General features: G+C 39.0%; 1 protein-coding gene across 3 annotated transcripts in view; it reads right to left on the minus strand.

Annotated features, from left to right (window-relative positions):
* Positions 1–17,462, minus strand: part of KIF21A (kinesin family member 21A) — an 89,422-nt gene that overhangs the window by 47,497 nt on the left and 24,463 nt on the right. For all 3 annotated transcript variants that reach the window (XM_082762334.1, XM_082762335.1, XM_082762333.1), the window contains exons 2-7: positions 11,884–12,106; positions 10,419–10,601; positions 7,979–8,128; positions 6,947–7,081; positions 3,960–4,127; positions 2,015–2,130 (exon numbers count right to left, since the gene is read on the minus strand). In XM_082762334.1, coding sequence (XP_082618460.1) covers positions 2,015–2,130; positions 3,960–4,127; positions 6,947–7,081; positions 7,979–8,128; positions 10,419–10,601; positions 11,884–12,106 — 975 coding nt within the window. The remainder of the gene's footprint in view (positions 1–2,014; positions 2,131–3,959; positions 4,128–6,946; positions 7,082–7,978; positions 8,129–10,418; positions 10,602–11,883; positions 12,107–17,462) is intronic.

Consider the following 17,462-nt stretch of genomic DNA (forward strand, 5'->3'; position numbering starts at 1 on the left):
ACGTCAGTCAGGAACAGAAATAATATATCTTCCTATCCTTGTAAATGCTCTGGAACTGCATTTACTATCTGCACATTTTACTGTAAACTGTGATTTCTCTTGAAGTACAGAAGAGGGAGCAGTTGAGCTACCAGACAAAAAGTGTTTTCAGTCAAATAAAAATATTTCAGTAAAAATGCAATTTTAGAAGCGGCTTGAAAAGTGACTATTGGCTGGTGTATTTGATATAAAATTAGTCAAGAAATGCTATTTGTAAAGTTATTTCCAGAAACAGCTTGGAAGTCATGCACTCGGTTTCTCCTGATTTTTCCCTATTATTGGGTTTCTTCCTCTGTTAAACACTTTTGAAAATCCTAGCCTTTATTTTACCCATTTTTTATGTGTCTCTGCTGCAATACTGCAGACTGTTACTGAAGTTATATCTCTGAAGAACAGAGCAGTGATTTAAAAGATCTCCTCCACTTCTCCCTATTCTTTTGTGAAACGCCCAGAATACTTCCTGCCCCCCTAGGACAGCAGATTAAATAGAGGAATAAACATACTACCTTGCTAAAACATACTTAACTATGGTCCCTTTTGTGTTTCTACATGTTCATAGTGCATATTGGCTTAGAGCTTCCAGAGCCCAAGCCTCTCTTCCTGGTCTCTATGCAATACATATACAGAGGAGGCTCGTACAAACAGTTCTGGTGACACAGTTGTTTGATTTTATTCATCTCTAATTCGACACCAGATAACTGGACATATCCACAACATCCTGAGATAGACAACCTTTATGAAAAGACAGCAGCGTATGTGCTAAGCTGCCTTGCTCAACAACAAAGTGTACTTTGTGCAAGGAGAACTGGCCGCATGAAGCTCCTGTTCATGGTGATCAGAGCAGACAGCGAGCCTGTGCCCACAAGGGCAGCAGTCTGAGCTAGACAATCTAATTTGCAAATGTGGTTTGGGCTCCCTAGCTAATAGATGGCAACACATGCTGACGCAAGCCAGTGGAGATCCAGGGAGAGACATCAGCCAACAATAGAGCTTTCCTGAGAGGTAAGGCTGACATCAAAGTCAGCTTGAATGTCTCTGCAGAAATAACTCCCTGTTTTTAGGCCTTCATCCGGCTCTTAGAAGGCATAGCTTCAGCAGCAGCCAGCATCTATGAAGACTTCACCATATGAAATGCAATTATAAATACAAATAGTAAGGGCACAGTATTGTTAATCCCCAAGCCTTAGCCCTTTGCATGCAATGCAGCCACCTCCATGGTAACCAGCACAAACTATGGCAAAGGGCTTGAATGAAGAAATACAACTGGATGATAAGTAAATAATGGGATAACTGCACGCAGATATCCACAACGCTACCTCTTGGGGAGGGAAAAGGCATGAGAAAAGAGACTGAAGGGAAATTAATGACAAAAAAAAAAAAAAAATCAAGGAGAGAACACAAAATTTGAGAAGTTAAAATAGCAATAGTCTGATGAAGTTCTCCAGGGAGAATTCTGGTGGTTTTTTTGTTTGTTTGTTTTTACAACCGTATTGAAAGATAGACAAAGTCACCTCCTCTATGTTTCTATACTGGCAACAAATCAAAAGCTAATATTGCTTAGCAATTCAGGTTAAAATAAGCAACAAAAACATCTGCTTGAAGCAGAAGTCATCATGGCTTTAAACTATGCTGTAATTAATATGGTTATGACCCAATAACAGATTTAACATTTATGGTACCTATAATCTAAAGAGGAAGGATTTGTCCTTTACTTAGAAGTTACCATTTCCAGGTAACTCAAAGCCCCATGTCTAGTAAAGCAACAACAGCACTGAAAAGAATGATGCAAAAAGCCTCTTTAGTATCTTTCCCTTGCGTTGCCAGCATTTCCTATCATAACAGTCATTTATTTTGGAACCTCCCACCAACAAACAATAATAAAGATAACAACTCTCTTTAAGGGTTATTTTGCTTTCTGAAGATCATGTACTCATTCACTTTGATTCACAATGAAACATGCAAAATGTTCCCGTACCTGTTTCCCCCAAGGGAGTCCTGAAGTAGCCTTGTAAGCTTTGAATCTCTGTATGGTACGTGAGTTGCCTTCTTACTTTTATCTCCCAATGCACTTATTACATTGCCAAGAGCCAGCTGTAAAACACCAAATCGTGTAACATGCAAGTTAGAATCAATTCCCAAGTAGTTTTAGTTTAAAAATCAGTTACAAACTCAAGCATGTGTATTCGGAGGGTAGGAAGTGGAAATCACACAATTAACATACTAAAAAAAAAGTATTTCGGAATGTTTTTACATTGGAAATCATTTGGAAATTTATAAATGTTTATCATACAGTCCAGTATCTTCAGGGACAAAGTGCTAAACAAAATTGTGTGCACTGTCTATTGATACATCAGTCACAAACTGAAGTTAGAACTACTTCATTTAACAAACATTTTGTTTCAATGATTATTAAAGCTCGTCTATGTCTCTAACAGTAGCCATGTTCTCTTTAAAACTGATCCCTATCGGGCTGCTTTATGCTAAATTTAGAATAAAATATGGAACATTAATATGAAAAAACAGATTTTACTACCTCGATGGATATAAAAAAAAAAGTTCTATATGATGAAGATTTAAGCATTTAAGTCTTTCAATTTTGCATCCATGGCCATTTCATTGCTAAAAAGTGGCTTGTTTCATTATCATAAACAGCTAAATATTTGGCTATAAAATTATTTTTAGATGTACAACTACATGTGCAGGATTTTTCACTTGCCAAATTAAAACACATTCCTCTAGATGGCGCCCTGTACAATCAATTCTTAACAGTCTTGAAAATGGTTTTACTGCACCCAGTTATTGCAGAACTGCATATAGCACATGTTCTAAGAGTGCTTTAAAGTTTAATTCATCTCCATCTGTTTCCCAAAGTTGATTACTGGAATTTACTATAAAAGAGGGTTTTGTGATCATATAAAATATTACTTTTACTATGTTTGTTTTCAACTTTGGGCATTCTGTAACCCATTTTTGTTAAGGGTGCATTTGTTTCATTAAACCTCCAAATCTCTGTTGGCTTTGTGCTTATAGTAATGATGAAATTGAATTGAATGCTCTTCCATTGGCTACAAAATATAACCAACGCCCTGACTGTAAGAAAATCACTAAAAGTTCCAGTGTGCAGAATACATCTGACACTATACATTAGAACCAGGAATAAATAAATAAATGAATACATCAAACCTATTTAAAGGTATGATTTCAAACAAAATGAACTTGTGTAATTGGGTCTTTAAAAGAAGAATTGCAGAGCCTACACACAGCCAAGCAGCTCAAAACAAAAGGTATGAAACCACAATCTTCACTGATAATCACAAGCACTACTTTTCAGTGTACTCATAATTAAAATATTTAATAGCTAATTACAAAAATGCATAAAGAGCCAGTACTCAGATAAAAAATATGAAGTGATGCTATCAACTTAAAAATTTTATTTCTACTTAAAATGTTTTGCCTAGGGTTTTTTTACGCTACATACTAATAGAGTCAGAATTTACTCATCAGTTAAACTTGTTCATCGTCCATGTTTTACGTGCCTGTACTCCCTGCAAACTGCTTGCAATTTTCTCCACTTGTTTCGTTCTTGATGGAATAAAAAAATATATATTAAAAAATAAAAAATAAAAATGAAAAGTAAAAGGAACTCTACCAGATCTTTTAGAAGTTGGAGTAACTAACTAGATTTCACAACAGTTCTAAGTACTATAACTTGCTAGTTAGAGCCTAATGCAAGTCAGGAAACGTTGGCAAGCCAGAACCTGGTAAGAATCAATATATGCTGCATACCATTACATCTTACACTACAGGCCTCATTCTGCATATCATCTATTGCAACTTTAGGGATTAATTTAAAGGAAGTGATTCAGAAAGGAAGAGAAGATGTTACAAACAGCCCACGGAAATAAATTGTGTAATCTTACTAGTCCACAGTTGATGGAAATGCCTTCTTTTGCCCTTTCTCCTGTAGCTCCTGTTCGCTTTAACCTTTCAGATCCCGCTAAATCAACGAAATGGAACTTGGCAGTAAGAGTTTCAAACTCATTCATCTGAGAAGATTCAGATATTATCCTGTTATCGGTGGCATTATCCTGAAATAGAAGGAATCCATAAAGCTTAGTAAGATCTTTTGTATTAGTCTCCCACAAAGTTCAATCAACAATTATTGACAAGAATAGCTTTTTGTCACGTCCATCTCCTTCCTATTTACTAATTCTCTTATAATAGCAACAACATCTCTGTCAAAAAAAAAAAAAAAAAACAAACTGTCTTTGTTTAGTAATATCTATTAATATATTCTTGAATGCATTGCTCTAGATACTTGTCGATATCAATTACTTCTAAGCATGTTCTACAGTTGATTTAAGGTGAGGAGGGGGAAATACAAGGAATATAATTTAATACAAGGAATTTAAATACAAGGAATTTAATTTAATAAATAAAATTCATCAGTAACGATATTATTATACACACACACCCCAAAATTACCAGACTTGCTTAGTTCACAACCCTTCAACCAACTTATTTTGATTTTATACCTCTATACCTCTCTAATCCCCATCAGTTTCTCTGTGGCCTGATTGTTCAACTTTATTTTAGGAATTATTTTTTTGGCCAGTTTTCCCAGCAGCCAGTATTCCATCAGCACTTCTGACTTGACCAGGAAATAAGGACAGCAGAATGAGTATAGGAGAAAGAGGTTCCTTTCTTTTGTCTAGTAATTGGGATGACCAGCACTTCCATCATCCCTTGGGCAGTGCAGTGAGTCTGCCAAGGAACACGCTGCACCATGAACAGGGAACAGTTCCTCAGTCTCTTTCTTCATCACATCCCAAAGCACAGCAGCAAAATTACCTTTTTATCATAGTCCAAGCTTTTCACTTGTCAATTAACTGTACAATATATTGTTGACTTTAATTTACTCTAAGTCTAGTTAGACCTATTGAAATGAAAGCAGTGCTGAAGAAGAAGAGAAGAATCTTCAAGCCAGACATTTCTTGACCTTCCTGCTCTGATACCCACCTCAGGGCAATTTCCACCTACCCCAGCAGCATGGAATAGGCACAGATCTAGTCAGACTCATAAAATATTCACACAACCCAATCTACAGGCTTGATTAGGAATTTCTGTCACAATAAGCATGGTTGGTTCTGCTTTTTCTTTAAAAATAAAATAAATAAATTTAAAAATGGGGTATTCTGCGGAAACGTCCTTGATCAACTAGCCTACAGCTCCCTCCGCTATTGCAACGAGCAGGACGTGTGGCTACAGACCAAGCCATTCGCACAGCAGCTCAACACTTCAAGCTTTTTAAGCAATCTCCTTTTGTAGCAGTTTCAGAGATCAGATGAATTCACTCCACTTCCACGAGACTGGACTGTCCCTGTTTTGGATACTTCGACAGTCACACTGCTGGCGGATCGCTCAGAGCAATGATTAACACATCCTTTCACTCTCACACATCCAGTAAAATTAAATGTACGTCCAGAAACTCCTGAGAGAGACGTGCTGACAGCGTGAGTGCAGTGAGAGGAGAAGTGTTTTGGTGCCCTGGCTGCCTGCCTGCCCCGCAGGACACAAGCACACAGCCAATGTCCTCATCCTTGGCGAAGCTGTTGCCCTAGTAACAAAGGTCTCCCAAAACTGCTGTCTACAGACAGCCACAAAGACAGAAACTTGAGCAGCATCTCTCCTGGCCACCCATTAAGGATTTGTATTAATTTATATTCTGGGAGCATTCACATCAGGTCCAGCCTCTGCTCTCCTGGGCACTGCAGGGAAAGGCAACGGTGACATGTCCTACTCCAGACCCTGACGTTATCTTGCTTACATCTCCCAGAGAAAGAAAACACAGTTTGACACAAGGCAGAAGGTGGCTGCTTGCTCCTACAACACCAGCAGCTCTTACAAACCAGGCTGGGGCAGAAGAGAGCCCCCAGGGTTGTCCACGTGTATCTGAGCTGAAACATCTCAGTTGGTGGCAAGTGCCCACTGCAGGCACACTGCTCTGCAGGAAGCGATGCTCCTAGGTGAGATATTTGGGGAATGAGCCACGTGCACAGCTCTCAATAAAGCCTCTGAGCAGACAGTGCCACCACACAGTGACCAAAGTGCCTGGCCAGGCTCTGCCAGTCCCTCCCTGAGTGAGGAGACAGCTGCGCACACCACCAGGTCCCCAGTTCTGATGTGGGAAGCAGCAAAAAGTGTTTTTAACAGGGGTATAAAGCAGGTCTACATACCACAAAGGACCAGGGAGTGACACTCATTTTGCCTGCAAATGATTATTTGTAGTGTTAAAATGAATAAAATAAAGAAAGAACCCACACCAAAATAAGCATTATAAACACATTGCACTGTTCCACATGCTTAAAAATGTGTTATCTATGCACCTAGTTACTTAGGAGTTAATGAAATCAACTGCATGAATTTTCAACACATCAAAATTCTAAATATTTCTCTATTTAAAATAAAAATGCTAAGCAACAGAACTGTTTTTTTCCTTGCTCCTTGCTGGATATCAACGCTTCACCTGAAATACCTCACACTTTCAGCTTGACTACAACCCTAAACCCACTAACTACTAAGACTTGGAAAAATGCTGTCCCAATTAAAGACAAATTATATTTTAACTTTGTTACGTGGGTATGTTGTAACTAAATACTGAAGAAAATGCTAGAGGAGAATGGGCATGTTCATGTAAGAGGCAGCAGTTTATTGTTGCCTCTGGCTAGAAGATGGTTACATGTGCACAGATTAAATCAAATTATTATAACATTTAGCAAATGCGTTGAGCATGAAGCTGACTGTAGAAACTTTGGTAAGTGCAGTTCAGATCTCAGCTGCTGCCAAAACAAGATTCACATTTTGAAAAATGATTACAGCGAAGCTTACTAACAGCAAAGATACGTACAGTGTTAAATGCAGGACAAACTCGGGTTTGACACAAGTGAATGGTAAAGATAGCGTGCGACCGCGAGCTCTGAACGTTCATCTGAGTACTGGCAGTGGTTCGAGACAAAGCCCCCAGTTTCAGGCACTGCATCATCTAGAAGACAAACAAGAAATACATTGGATTGCTTGCAATTTACATAAAAAGTGTTCCTATAGCACTTACCAAATTGTTTTGGATACAAATAAGCTTTTTCTCTTTGCTATCATTTCAGTGCCAATATGCAAAGGGCACAGAGATTCTTAAATAAGGAAGCAAAAGTGTTTTTTTGTGGTTTCCAAAAGAAACCACTCAAATATTTGTACCCATCTTTTTACTGTCCCTTGGTAATAACATGGCAATCTCCCTTCCATTTGCCTGTGGCAAAAAATGTACAGACTTTCTATTTTTTGTCCAAAAATGCATAGTACAATAACATATGTATTCAGCTTTGCAATGCACAGACACTTTTTTTTTTAAAAAAAAAAAAAACAGCACTTTACCTCACATCAGTCATCATTCAAAGCTTTCCTGTCACAGGATAAAATATGAATAAATAAAGATAAAAAAAAAAAAAAAAAACATACAAGATTTGGGAAATCAGATTTACACACATGCCAAAAATTTCTCTCCCAGTGGAACTGCACTGTTGGCAAAAGTCTATTTCTAGAATTAAGAGGAAATTAATATCAGACATGATATTTAAGCCTGCAAAAAGCAAAGGAAAATTTTAGCTAAATATACAAGTAAATTGTTTAAGATACAGAAGGTTCATGTTAGCAAGCATAACCTCTACTTTCAGCTGTTCATTTTGAACAGAATATAATTGTGAACATTTGCTTCTCCTGTTGCAGTTTTCTCTGGAATTAAGGTCTGAGAAGTGTTACCACCACTACATAAGGGTGAAAAATAAAAATGAAAAAATATGAAAGGTTAGATATTTATCAGAACTTACAGACAACATGTTTTGAATACATTTGGTATGCTACAGAGTAATTTATTTTCAATGGTTACCTCTGATTCTCCATTCACAGTTCGGGTCGTAACACCCACTGTATAAATTCCTCCAGCTGAATCTTCGTGGATTTTAATGTTTGATTTCTTATTCTTTGCATCAATATCACGTGTGGTATCAAACAAATCAAGAATTTCTTCATTGTAAAGCTGAAAGAAAAAAAGGAAAAAAAAAAAAAAAAGTAGTATTATGATAGGAAGGAATTCCTTAAAAGACTGCTAAATCTGTGCATGAAACATGCAGAAGGTTATAAAAATTCACGACGTCCCAAGGTTTTCAGTAAAGGGTGCTTTACAAGGACAATAGGATGATAAACAGAAGCTGCAAATCAAGTCATCTGCACACCTCACTGTTAGGATAGAATAGTTCAGTTTGGAAGGACCTTCAAAAATCATCAAGTCCAACTGCCTGACCACTTCTGGGCATCAACCACCTCCCTAAGGAGCCTGTTCCAGTGTGTGACCACCCTCACCGTAAAGACATTTTTCCTCGTGTCCAGTTTGAACCTCCCCTGGTGCAGCTCTGTGCCATACCCATGCATCCTGACATTGCTCCTGACACCAGGAGCAGGGACCAGCACCTCGCACTCCATGTTATGCCACCCTAAGAAGCTACAACTTCTTCCACATAGTCAGTCAGACCTGGAAGAAAACTTTTTGCTAGGACCAGGCAATTCCAGTTCCCACACACTCCTTCTGTCACACTTTTTCTCATTTTCTCCCTTTTACCTTAATAATTCTGTCTGTTTCTCTTTTAGATTAAACCATTCCTCCCCCAGAATGAATTTAACACTTAATTTTTGTACAAGCTGCTTATGAGAAACACTAATAGTCAGTCAAAAAAAAAAAAAAAAAAAAAAAAAAAAGGCAAGAAAATTAATTTCTGGGAAATGTTCTTTCTGGAGAAGTTCCAATTTAGCCACAGCACAATAAAAAATCACCTAAAGACATAACATTTTAAGGAAGAAGCTATCATATATATATATACAAATCATTTAACCTTTGGCTAATTTAGATAGGGATTTCATCTGAAGTATGTCATCGTGGTTACAGTTCAGAATTACAGTACAACCCATCATGCTATTACCACTGTAACATTCAATTACTGGGCTGTATTTTGGGACTCTTGCAGCCACATTTGTAAAGTTATTAAAAAAAAAATAAAAATAAAAATCAAGGAATTCAGACACTATACTTAAGTAGTACAGCTACTACCCCTTACACCACTGCTGTTGCAGCTGCCTGAGCAGAAATGACACTGCAGCTCCCAACGTTCAAATTGAGTGAGAAAAGAACAGCACAGCATTTCCACCGCCCTTTCTCAAGCCCCGAATCTCTCTAGGCAAACATTAGCCAGAGGAACTTGAACCTCTGCTTAAGGTTAACAGTGGCAAATCTGTACTAGTGCAAAACCAATGCCAGTTTGTTAATCTTTAAAACAGTTTTAGGAACATATGACTAGACGACCTAATTTACTTCAGCAGTAATAAAACCAACTGGTTTTTCTCCTTGGTAATATTTTCTTTTCCCCCAAAGCTACAGTAGACAAAGTTGCAAAATACTGAAGTAAATAATAAAAATTTATACAAACTCTTCCCTAAAATGACTCTCCCTGTCAATAACATTTGAGTATCAGGTTTTATAGCTTGGTAGTGAATATAAATGTTATAACCACATCAATTGATTTAAAAATAGATACATTGGCAGGAATCATAGCATAAAAGCTGGAAGAGATGAATGAGCAGCTGTTGCAGATCAGAAAATCACAAGTGTAGGCACAGCTACTAGTAAGAGAGTCTGTAACAAGCACAGACAAAGGGAACAGTTTTTCCACAGCACCGACCTAGATTTTCTCTGGGCCTACTGAAAGAGGGAGCAGTGATACAGAAGCCCAATCCTAAACTACCGAGGATCACACAGACACACAAAATAATTATTTTTATGCTTGGTTTCTTCTGTCATGAGAGGAATCTACCAAGTCTACCGAACAGATTTTGAAGGCTAAAGAAATCTATGGGAAAGTTACACAAATGGCAAAGCACGGCTCGCTAGTCAAGGGTACAACAAATGTTTTGCTTTCGTAAGCAAGAATTCATAAAGAAAAGTTTATGAAAGAAACTTTCATAAAGCATTGTAGACAAGAAACAGCAATAGGCCCCATGAACAAATGTGTGGCATAGAATGGGATAAATGATGATGACAATTATTTCTACACTTCAAAATAACCCTGTAAATAAAGTTACTATAAGAACTGGAATAAGATAAAAAGACTCTTTTCATATATTAAACAGCCAAAGCAAACTCCATAAAAAATTCTTTTGAAATCTAGAAGATTAATTCAAAACATCTTATGAGAAAGAGTATAAAAGTAGCAACCAGAAAAAGTGGTTCATTTGCTTTCCAGAAAATAAATGAAATTATACACACATATCACATTTACCTCTAGGAACTGTGCATTCACTTTAAAGTCTGGCGGTGGGAGTCCTTGTTTAATAGCAGCTTGTTTCTTTTCTTCAATACATCTAAAAAGATGCTTAACAGCACGTGATATAATGCCTTGTTCCTCTTCTGTTATGTTGACATCAAATCCAGTGCCCATGGTGTATGTTTTGCCAGCACCTGTCTAAAGTGAACACGTAGTTGTCACTAGAACACGATTCAGCGAAACAGTTTCTGAACACTTGTGTTAGATAGAGACTACAAAGCCAGGTTTTGTCATTTTTGCAATATTAATATGCACACAGACATTTTGAAAAACATTAGATGTTGCACAAATTCTACTTTTTATCCACGGATCAGCTACAACACAGGCAGGGACCACTTCAATCTTGCACAACCTTTCCTCTACAAGCTTCCTCTAAGCTGCTTACACCCACCTCGAGTTATCATCTCTGAGGTCAAAAAAATAGGTAATGTTTTCAACCTAGAACGCAAATTAAAGCACTTACTTTGGGCATTCTTTACTGAAGTAGATCAAACAACTCTCTTAATTATGACACCTTAATATCTCAGGTAGAATATTACCATTTCTAGACAGCACCTAAGACTACAAGCTGTACCTTCACTAAGAAAACAGCTTAATTAAAACTGAAGTCCTATAGAAGACAAGGTAGCGTTGGGTTTTTACTTAATTAGTGGGTCAAGTCTAAGGCAAAGACAGTATTATGCTGTTGAACATAATCTACCAAACTGGATCTGCCAACTGCTTTGTTTCACCATGGCTAGACTTTATTAACTAACTTTAGATAAGACATTTAACAGCAGTGAAATTCAGCATCCCGCTAAGATCAATTTCTATGCAATCAGTTCCTAAAGGAAAACTCAGAAGACAATAATGCATTCTCTATGCTGCACTCAATGATATTTCAGCTATGAGGGAAAAAAAAACAACATATCCTGCTTACTGAGGGGACATCTGCTCTCTAGGAAACGTTGTCAGACTTCAGAATTTGATCAACGCATTTTGCGTACAGAAAGTGTGGCTCGAAGTTCTCCAGGATCTATTAAAAAATACAATACCTCCTTCTCCCAAAAGCATCTGAAAATGTGATGGGATGGAGAACTGCTCAAAAAGAATTTTAGTACAGGTTACATCTGCAAATCTACTTAAGTCACTAATTTGTATTGCTGCATTAAAGGGTGAATTCAGGAATTATATGGACTCATGCCACTTTCAGTACTATTATTAATTCAAACCTACCACATATGTCTGCTGCATCTGAATTGCCATTCAGCACAGAATCTGTGCAGACTGCTAAACAACATCCTAGAGAATGTCTTGTTTAAAATAAAGCCAACAACAACAGGTGGTTTGTGCATTGTGAAACTTAAGAGGAAGATTCATTACAAGAAAATCTTTGTGTTTATTCCAAAATAAATACTTTAAATAAAATTGTAAAGCTTACTTGGCCATAAGCAAAGACAGTGGCATTATAGCCTTCAAAGCAACCTTCAATCAGTTTTTCTATACACTGTATATAGATTTCTTCTTGCTGCGAGTCGATGTTGAACACATAATCAAAAGTGAAGGCTTTATCTTTTCCCAAGAACACTTGTGGTTCCCCAGGTGTGACAGACGTACAAATATGGCATCCTTCAATCTTCTCTTTGGCTAGCTGTGGTCTAATTCTGTTTAAGAAGAGACAAAAAGAACTGTTAGAAGTTCATCATTAAAAAAAAGGAGCATACAAACAGTGTAAATAAGGAATTTGAAAATAATTCCTTACTGAAAATTTCTCATTTTTCCTCAAGACAGGAAGCTTCCTGCCAACTGAGCTAAAAGTCCTGACTGTATCAGAGCCCTGCTCACACAAATATTCATGGAAATGACGCCACCTTCCCTGAAGGTTCACCTCCTAAGTTCAAGCTGACAACTTGCACTCAACCCCAAATGTTTCTGTATGGGATGCGCGGCTGAAAAGCAACTTACACGATTCATTTCAGATCTTGAAATCAGACTTCCTAAGTTTACCAAGCTTCTTCCTGCATTCATTGTGAAAAGGGATTTTGACAGCAACAAAAACATGAAAAAAAAGGTTGAAATAGTAATTTGGGAGCAGGGGCTCCCAAAGGCTAGATGCTATCTTAAATGAAAGACCCCTTGCTACGATAGCAAGGAGAAGGCTTGGCATTTCTTCCTTTCCTTCCTTGTCACAGTAAAAACACTTCTATGTAATGCTTGGTTTCAGCAAAGCAACATATCTTCACAGGAAAAAAGCAATTTTTAACAACTTCTAAAGGTGTGTCCCATTCCTCATTATTTCCCCACTGAGACAAATTCCAGCTTTTATTTCCGTTCATTGAGTTTCTGATAAACCAGTCTGAGGAGCACAGCCATCCCAGACTTCTTATACTCTGCGATTTGACTAGTTCCTCCGCATCAATACCCCTGCAGTACTGTCAAATCTGAATTCATGGACTAGCCGGGACGAAAGCAGGCTGTGGAAGTCTGTGCCTTGATTTGCTTAATGGTTAACTACCAGGAAGAAAAAACTCTGCCCAGCAAAACAACATATTATTCCAGCTGTAATTAACTAATAATTTGTTTATGGAATTGACTTTTAACTTTTTTTAAAGTGTTTCCAAGTTCTCAAAGCAAAACTTACTTTAAAAAAAACATGCAGGCCCATAAAGAGAGCAGAGAAGCAAGGCTATATATAGGGGCAATAACACATCAGTACAGCAACATACAAAAAATCACCGAATGTTATATATAAATTCTCCATTTAAATCAAACCTCAGGTACCTATATATACCTCAGCGTTTCTACTTTCAGTTACACAACGCTCAAGCTGAAGATCTGTATACAGAGAGCACACTTTCAAGGCATATTTCATACCCTGTGTTTTACAGGCCACGTCTATATTCGTGTTTGGTTTGGGGTGGCTGTGCTCTTTTGAACCAAAATGCCCCCGTGCCTTCACTTAGCTGGTTCAGAGCACAGAGCACTTGCAGTGTGCACAAATTACACCCCTTCCAGAGGAAACGAAGCCAAAACCCTCCTCTCTGGGTACATGAAACTTCTTCCAAAAACCTAATGGGAACAGAAGGGTCCAAAGCTGCCTGCTGCCCTACTGCGGCCGTGCCAGCACTTGCTGGGTAGGGAGAGCTCTCTGCATGCTCTGAATGAGTGGGCTGTGGACCAGTTTGAATTATCTCAAAAATATATCTCAATTCAGGTTAGAAACATGCTGTCCAAATCACATCACCTATTTTATTATCATTATTATTTTTATTTCAGATCAGGACTTTTTCCACTCTGGGATGTGCAACTGTATCAGGAGTATTTTTCAGAATTTTTATTCTAAAATCTTCACTGTATCTCACTATATGACTCTTCCAAGAATAATTTTTTGTAAGGTTTTCTGCATATTAATTGCTTTATAGATAGTAAGTTGCCAGCAGAAGATGCATCCCTCGTCGGCATACCCTCTAGTGTGGAGTGGGAATTAAGCAAACCTTTGAAAAACATCATTAAATGAATGACTGTATGATGTGTAAAATAAGCTTAAATATTCTAGAAATTCTATTTGCATGTAAGGACATGGAGTGTGTAATATAGGCCACGGATTCTCTATTGCAGAATTATCTTTTATTCTTTCAGTGAAATAATATGAAAAATAATTCAGGAGTTGCAGAGCTCCTTCGCTAGCAAACAACTTCATCCAAGTGGACTTGCATCCACTAATCACAAAACCTGACAAAGATGTACGTAAGCTTTTGGCAGTGCTAATTTCTTCTAAATTAAAGAACATGCTGTAATAAAGTAGCTTTTATTTCTACATAGAAAGAGAGAAATTCATCACATGCCTTTCCAAAAAAGCATCCTACACAAGTGGAAAACAGAGCAAACAAACCATTGCAGCACCCTGCCTGTAGCATGCAATGGGCAGAAGCTGCCAGCTAGGTGGGGTATGCTGCTGCTGCTTTAGTTTAATGCCTTGATGTCAGTCAGAGGGCAAGCTGCTTTTTCAGACTAAGCACTTATTCTTTCGCTAATCCAGTGAATTCAGCAGAAAGGCAATCAATTGTTCTTCCGAGCATGAACTCTGAGGGCTCCTGAAGTTCCAGAGGTACTCCTCACATTGCTTTCCAGTACAATGAAGCCAAAAACCTTCTATAAAGATCAAAATGAAAAACACATTCTCAAAATTAAGTAACTTTCTGTGCATCTCAATCACGCAACTTGCCCCCCAGTTCCCAAAGGCTTTTAGCACTGACTTGTAGAATGAAGTCTGACAAATAAAAACTAGTTTTTCTTCACATATCTTCATTGTTTTGTTTTGTTTTTAAGTTTCAAAATTAATTTCCTACATTGAGGAATTAACGCAGTTATGACAGGTGCCAAAGTGTTCTCCCCTCTAATGCTAGGTAAAGGCTCTAAATGACCACAACGGGGAACCGTATGCAAAAAATATCACAGGTTTGCGTGAGTCACAGAGGTGACAGGACTGCCAAGCAAGCAGTTTTGATGCCAGCCCGCAAAGACTTCCCACGAGAGCCCTCCCAGTAAGGAGCCCTCCCAGTAAGGAGCCCTCCCAGTAAGGAGCCCTCCCAGTAAGATCCCCAGCCTGCGAGCGGGCAGCACCTCCGAGCACCCTACTGCCACAGAGCCCAGCGGCACAGCAAGCTGCAAGGGCTCATGTGTGGCCACAGCTGGCCTGCAGCAAGATGCTACTACAGAGACCAGCAGAGCTGATGGAAATTTCTGTCACAACCAGCAGCTTGTCCTGGGCGAGATACCTCCACTGGGATAGCACAGCATCCCTCCCTGACTTGCAACTAAAACTGAAGCCTGTGCTAAGCAAAAAAAAAGCAATGCTGCATTAGGACACATATAGAAGGAAAAACAAAGCAAGATTCTCCAGGTCAGGGCAGCTTCTCCCTGAACGGCTGCCTTCCCTGTACGACTTCTCTTACAGACTGTCCACGGCGTAGGAAGGTTGCACCCGGAGATCACAGCTGTGACAGGTTTGAAAGACATCTTTCCCAAAAAGGATGTGCAGACGAGATCCTCACCCATTCCGTGATCTGTTCAAGGGATACTTCATGCCCTGATACCCATACAGCTCCCTTGGTAAGTTTAGCTCCACAAGGAGTTTAATGAGTGAGCACCAAATGTCTCGGCTGCAGCCTGGTTTATGAACTGTGTGAGTGGGTTACCTGAACGTCATGGCTCTCAAAAAGCCTTTCCAGCTGCACTGAACGTGTGGTCTGGTAAGTCTTAGTCCTCATGCAGGTCAGCTTCTGCTCTAGCACTGCCTACAGGAAAATTTCCCCCTCCCTCCCCGTCCCACACATCAAATAGGAAAATGATTTTTCCTTCTGCTAACAGCCAAAATTTTCTCCCTCTCATGTCTCAATGTCAGCAAAGCAGGCAGCGCCCACACATAAGATGTGAAAGGGTTCATTTTGGTCATCTCTCTTTGCCCAGTTCCCAGTCTGGCAGTCTGCCACTGGGATTTTTCTCCAGGACCAATATGATTTACTCATTTCATCTTCGACGTGGCCCCACCTCACCTGTTTTTCAGGCCACTCTCTTAATTGTACACAATTGGGTGTTTTCTGCCTATTTCCAATCACATCTCCTTAGATGTGGCAGCTTCCCAAACAACATTTCACCTCGCATCCTTCCCTCGCCTCCTCTCCAAAGCAGGAACACACCCAACCCTTGTTTATATGTGCTTTGCAGCCTCCGGGCCACACACATCAATCTTAATCCCCTAAATCTATTCTGCCTCAGCACATCGGGACAAGCTGTCTAATTAGGGAGAGCTAAACTATCCAGTGGTGGCACTGTAATGCACCGTATTGTCCCGGCACTAATCTCACAGTAGGATAGGTACAAAAAGTCGCTGCTAAGACATAAATATTGCATCTGGAGCCGATCCACATCATACAGGTCGGGGACTACAGCCATCACCGGGTCAATACCCTGCGTTGTGCAAGACACCGGGCTTCCCAGACTGAATTCCTGTTTAAACCAGATAATATCATAATATCCCTTTGAAAAGCATCATCTCTTGGTTTATTTCTGGGGATGGAAAACCGTCCCACTGATTTAAACATATATTTATTTATATGGCATACACACACACACATATACTTACAGCTACTCTCTGCTCAGTGAAGAATCTCCCATTATCTAATTTCTCCCCCAGGAAAAATTATTTTGCATCTCCATGGGAAGCACTGCAAACATTTGGCTGCTGTAACAAAGGGCAACAATCACAGCAATTACTGTGTGCCTTCTCAGCACATGGACGTAACAGCAATAAGCTAGTAAGAGCTTCTGAGAGTGACCTATAAAGGGCAAAGAATCAAATTTTCCTTGTTTTAAAGAAAAGTCAAAAGTTGTGTATTGGAAAAAAGAAAACATAACAATGATGCCATGTAAAGTTCCTTTTTATTAAGCTCTGCAGTGGGGAAGGGCCTGCTTTCACCTTGCTCTGCAGAGCGTAACTCCACACATCGCTTCAACCTCACATAGCAGGAGGTAGGAAACAAACTGACCTGAACACCCAAGAGCCTCCAGTGCTCATCTCTTAAAATGTCAAGCTTCATACAGAAAGTCTCACCTGTGAGTACGTGAACTATTAAATCCAGGAGCACCTACTAAAACTGAATGACGTGCAGCAGGCAGTGTAACCCGGGAAACAAAACCTCTCCAAAACAAAGAAAAAAAAAAACCTTCTTCCTGCCATTGCTTTGGCCTCGCAATTCCCCCTCCTTTCTGTTCCTCTACATTTATACTCATCAAATCAGCCCCATTAAACATACTCTTTCACCACAAGGAGGGCGTAAGGAAAGCGAGAGATTTCATCCCAGACACCTAGTACTTCTGCTTTTCTGTAGTTTTGCTAGCACGCACATCTTGCTTGTTGCTGTATTTATTGGCATTTCAAAGGAGGCCACAGCTACAGCATGTAAATGAGTTCATCTCAATCAGCTGAACAGAATATTAATTATTTACCTCTCAGTGAGG

Source organism: Aythya marila (genome assembly GCF_965140915.1).
Source record: "Aythya marila genome assembly, chromosome: 1".
Lineage (NCBI taxonomy): Eukaryota > Metazoa > Chordata > Aves > Anseriformes > Anatidae > Aythya > Aythya marila.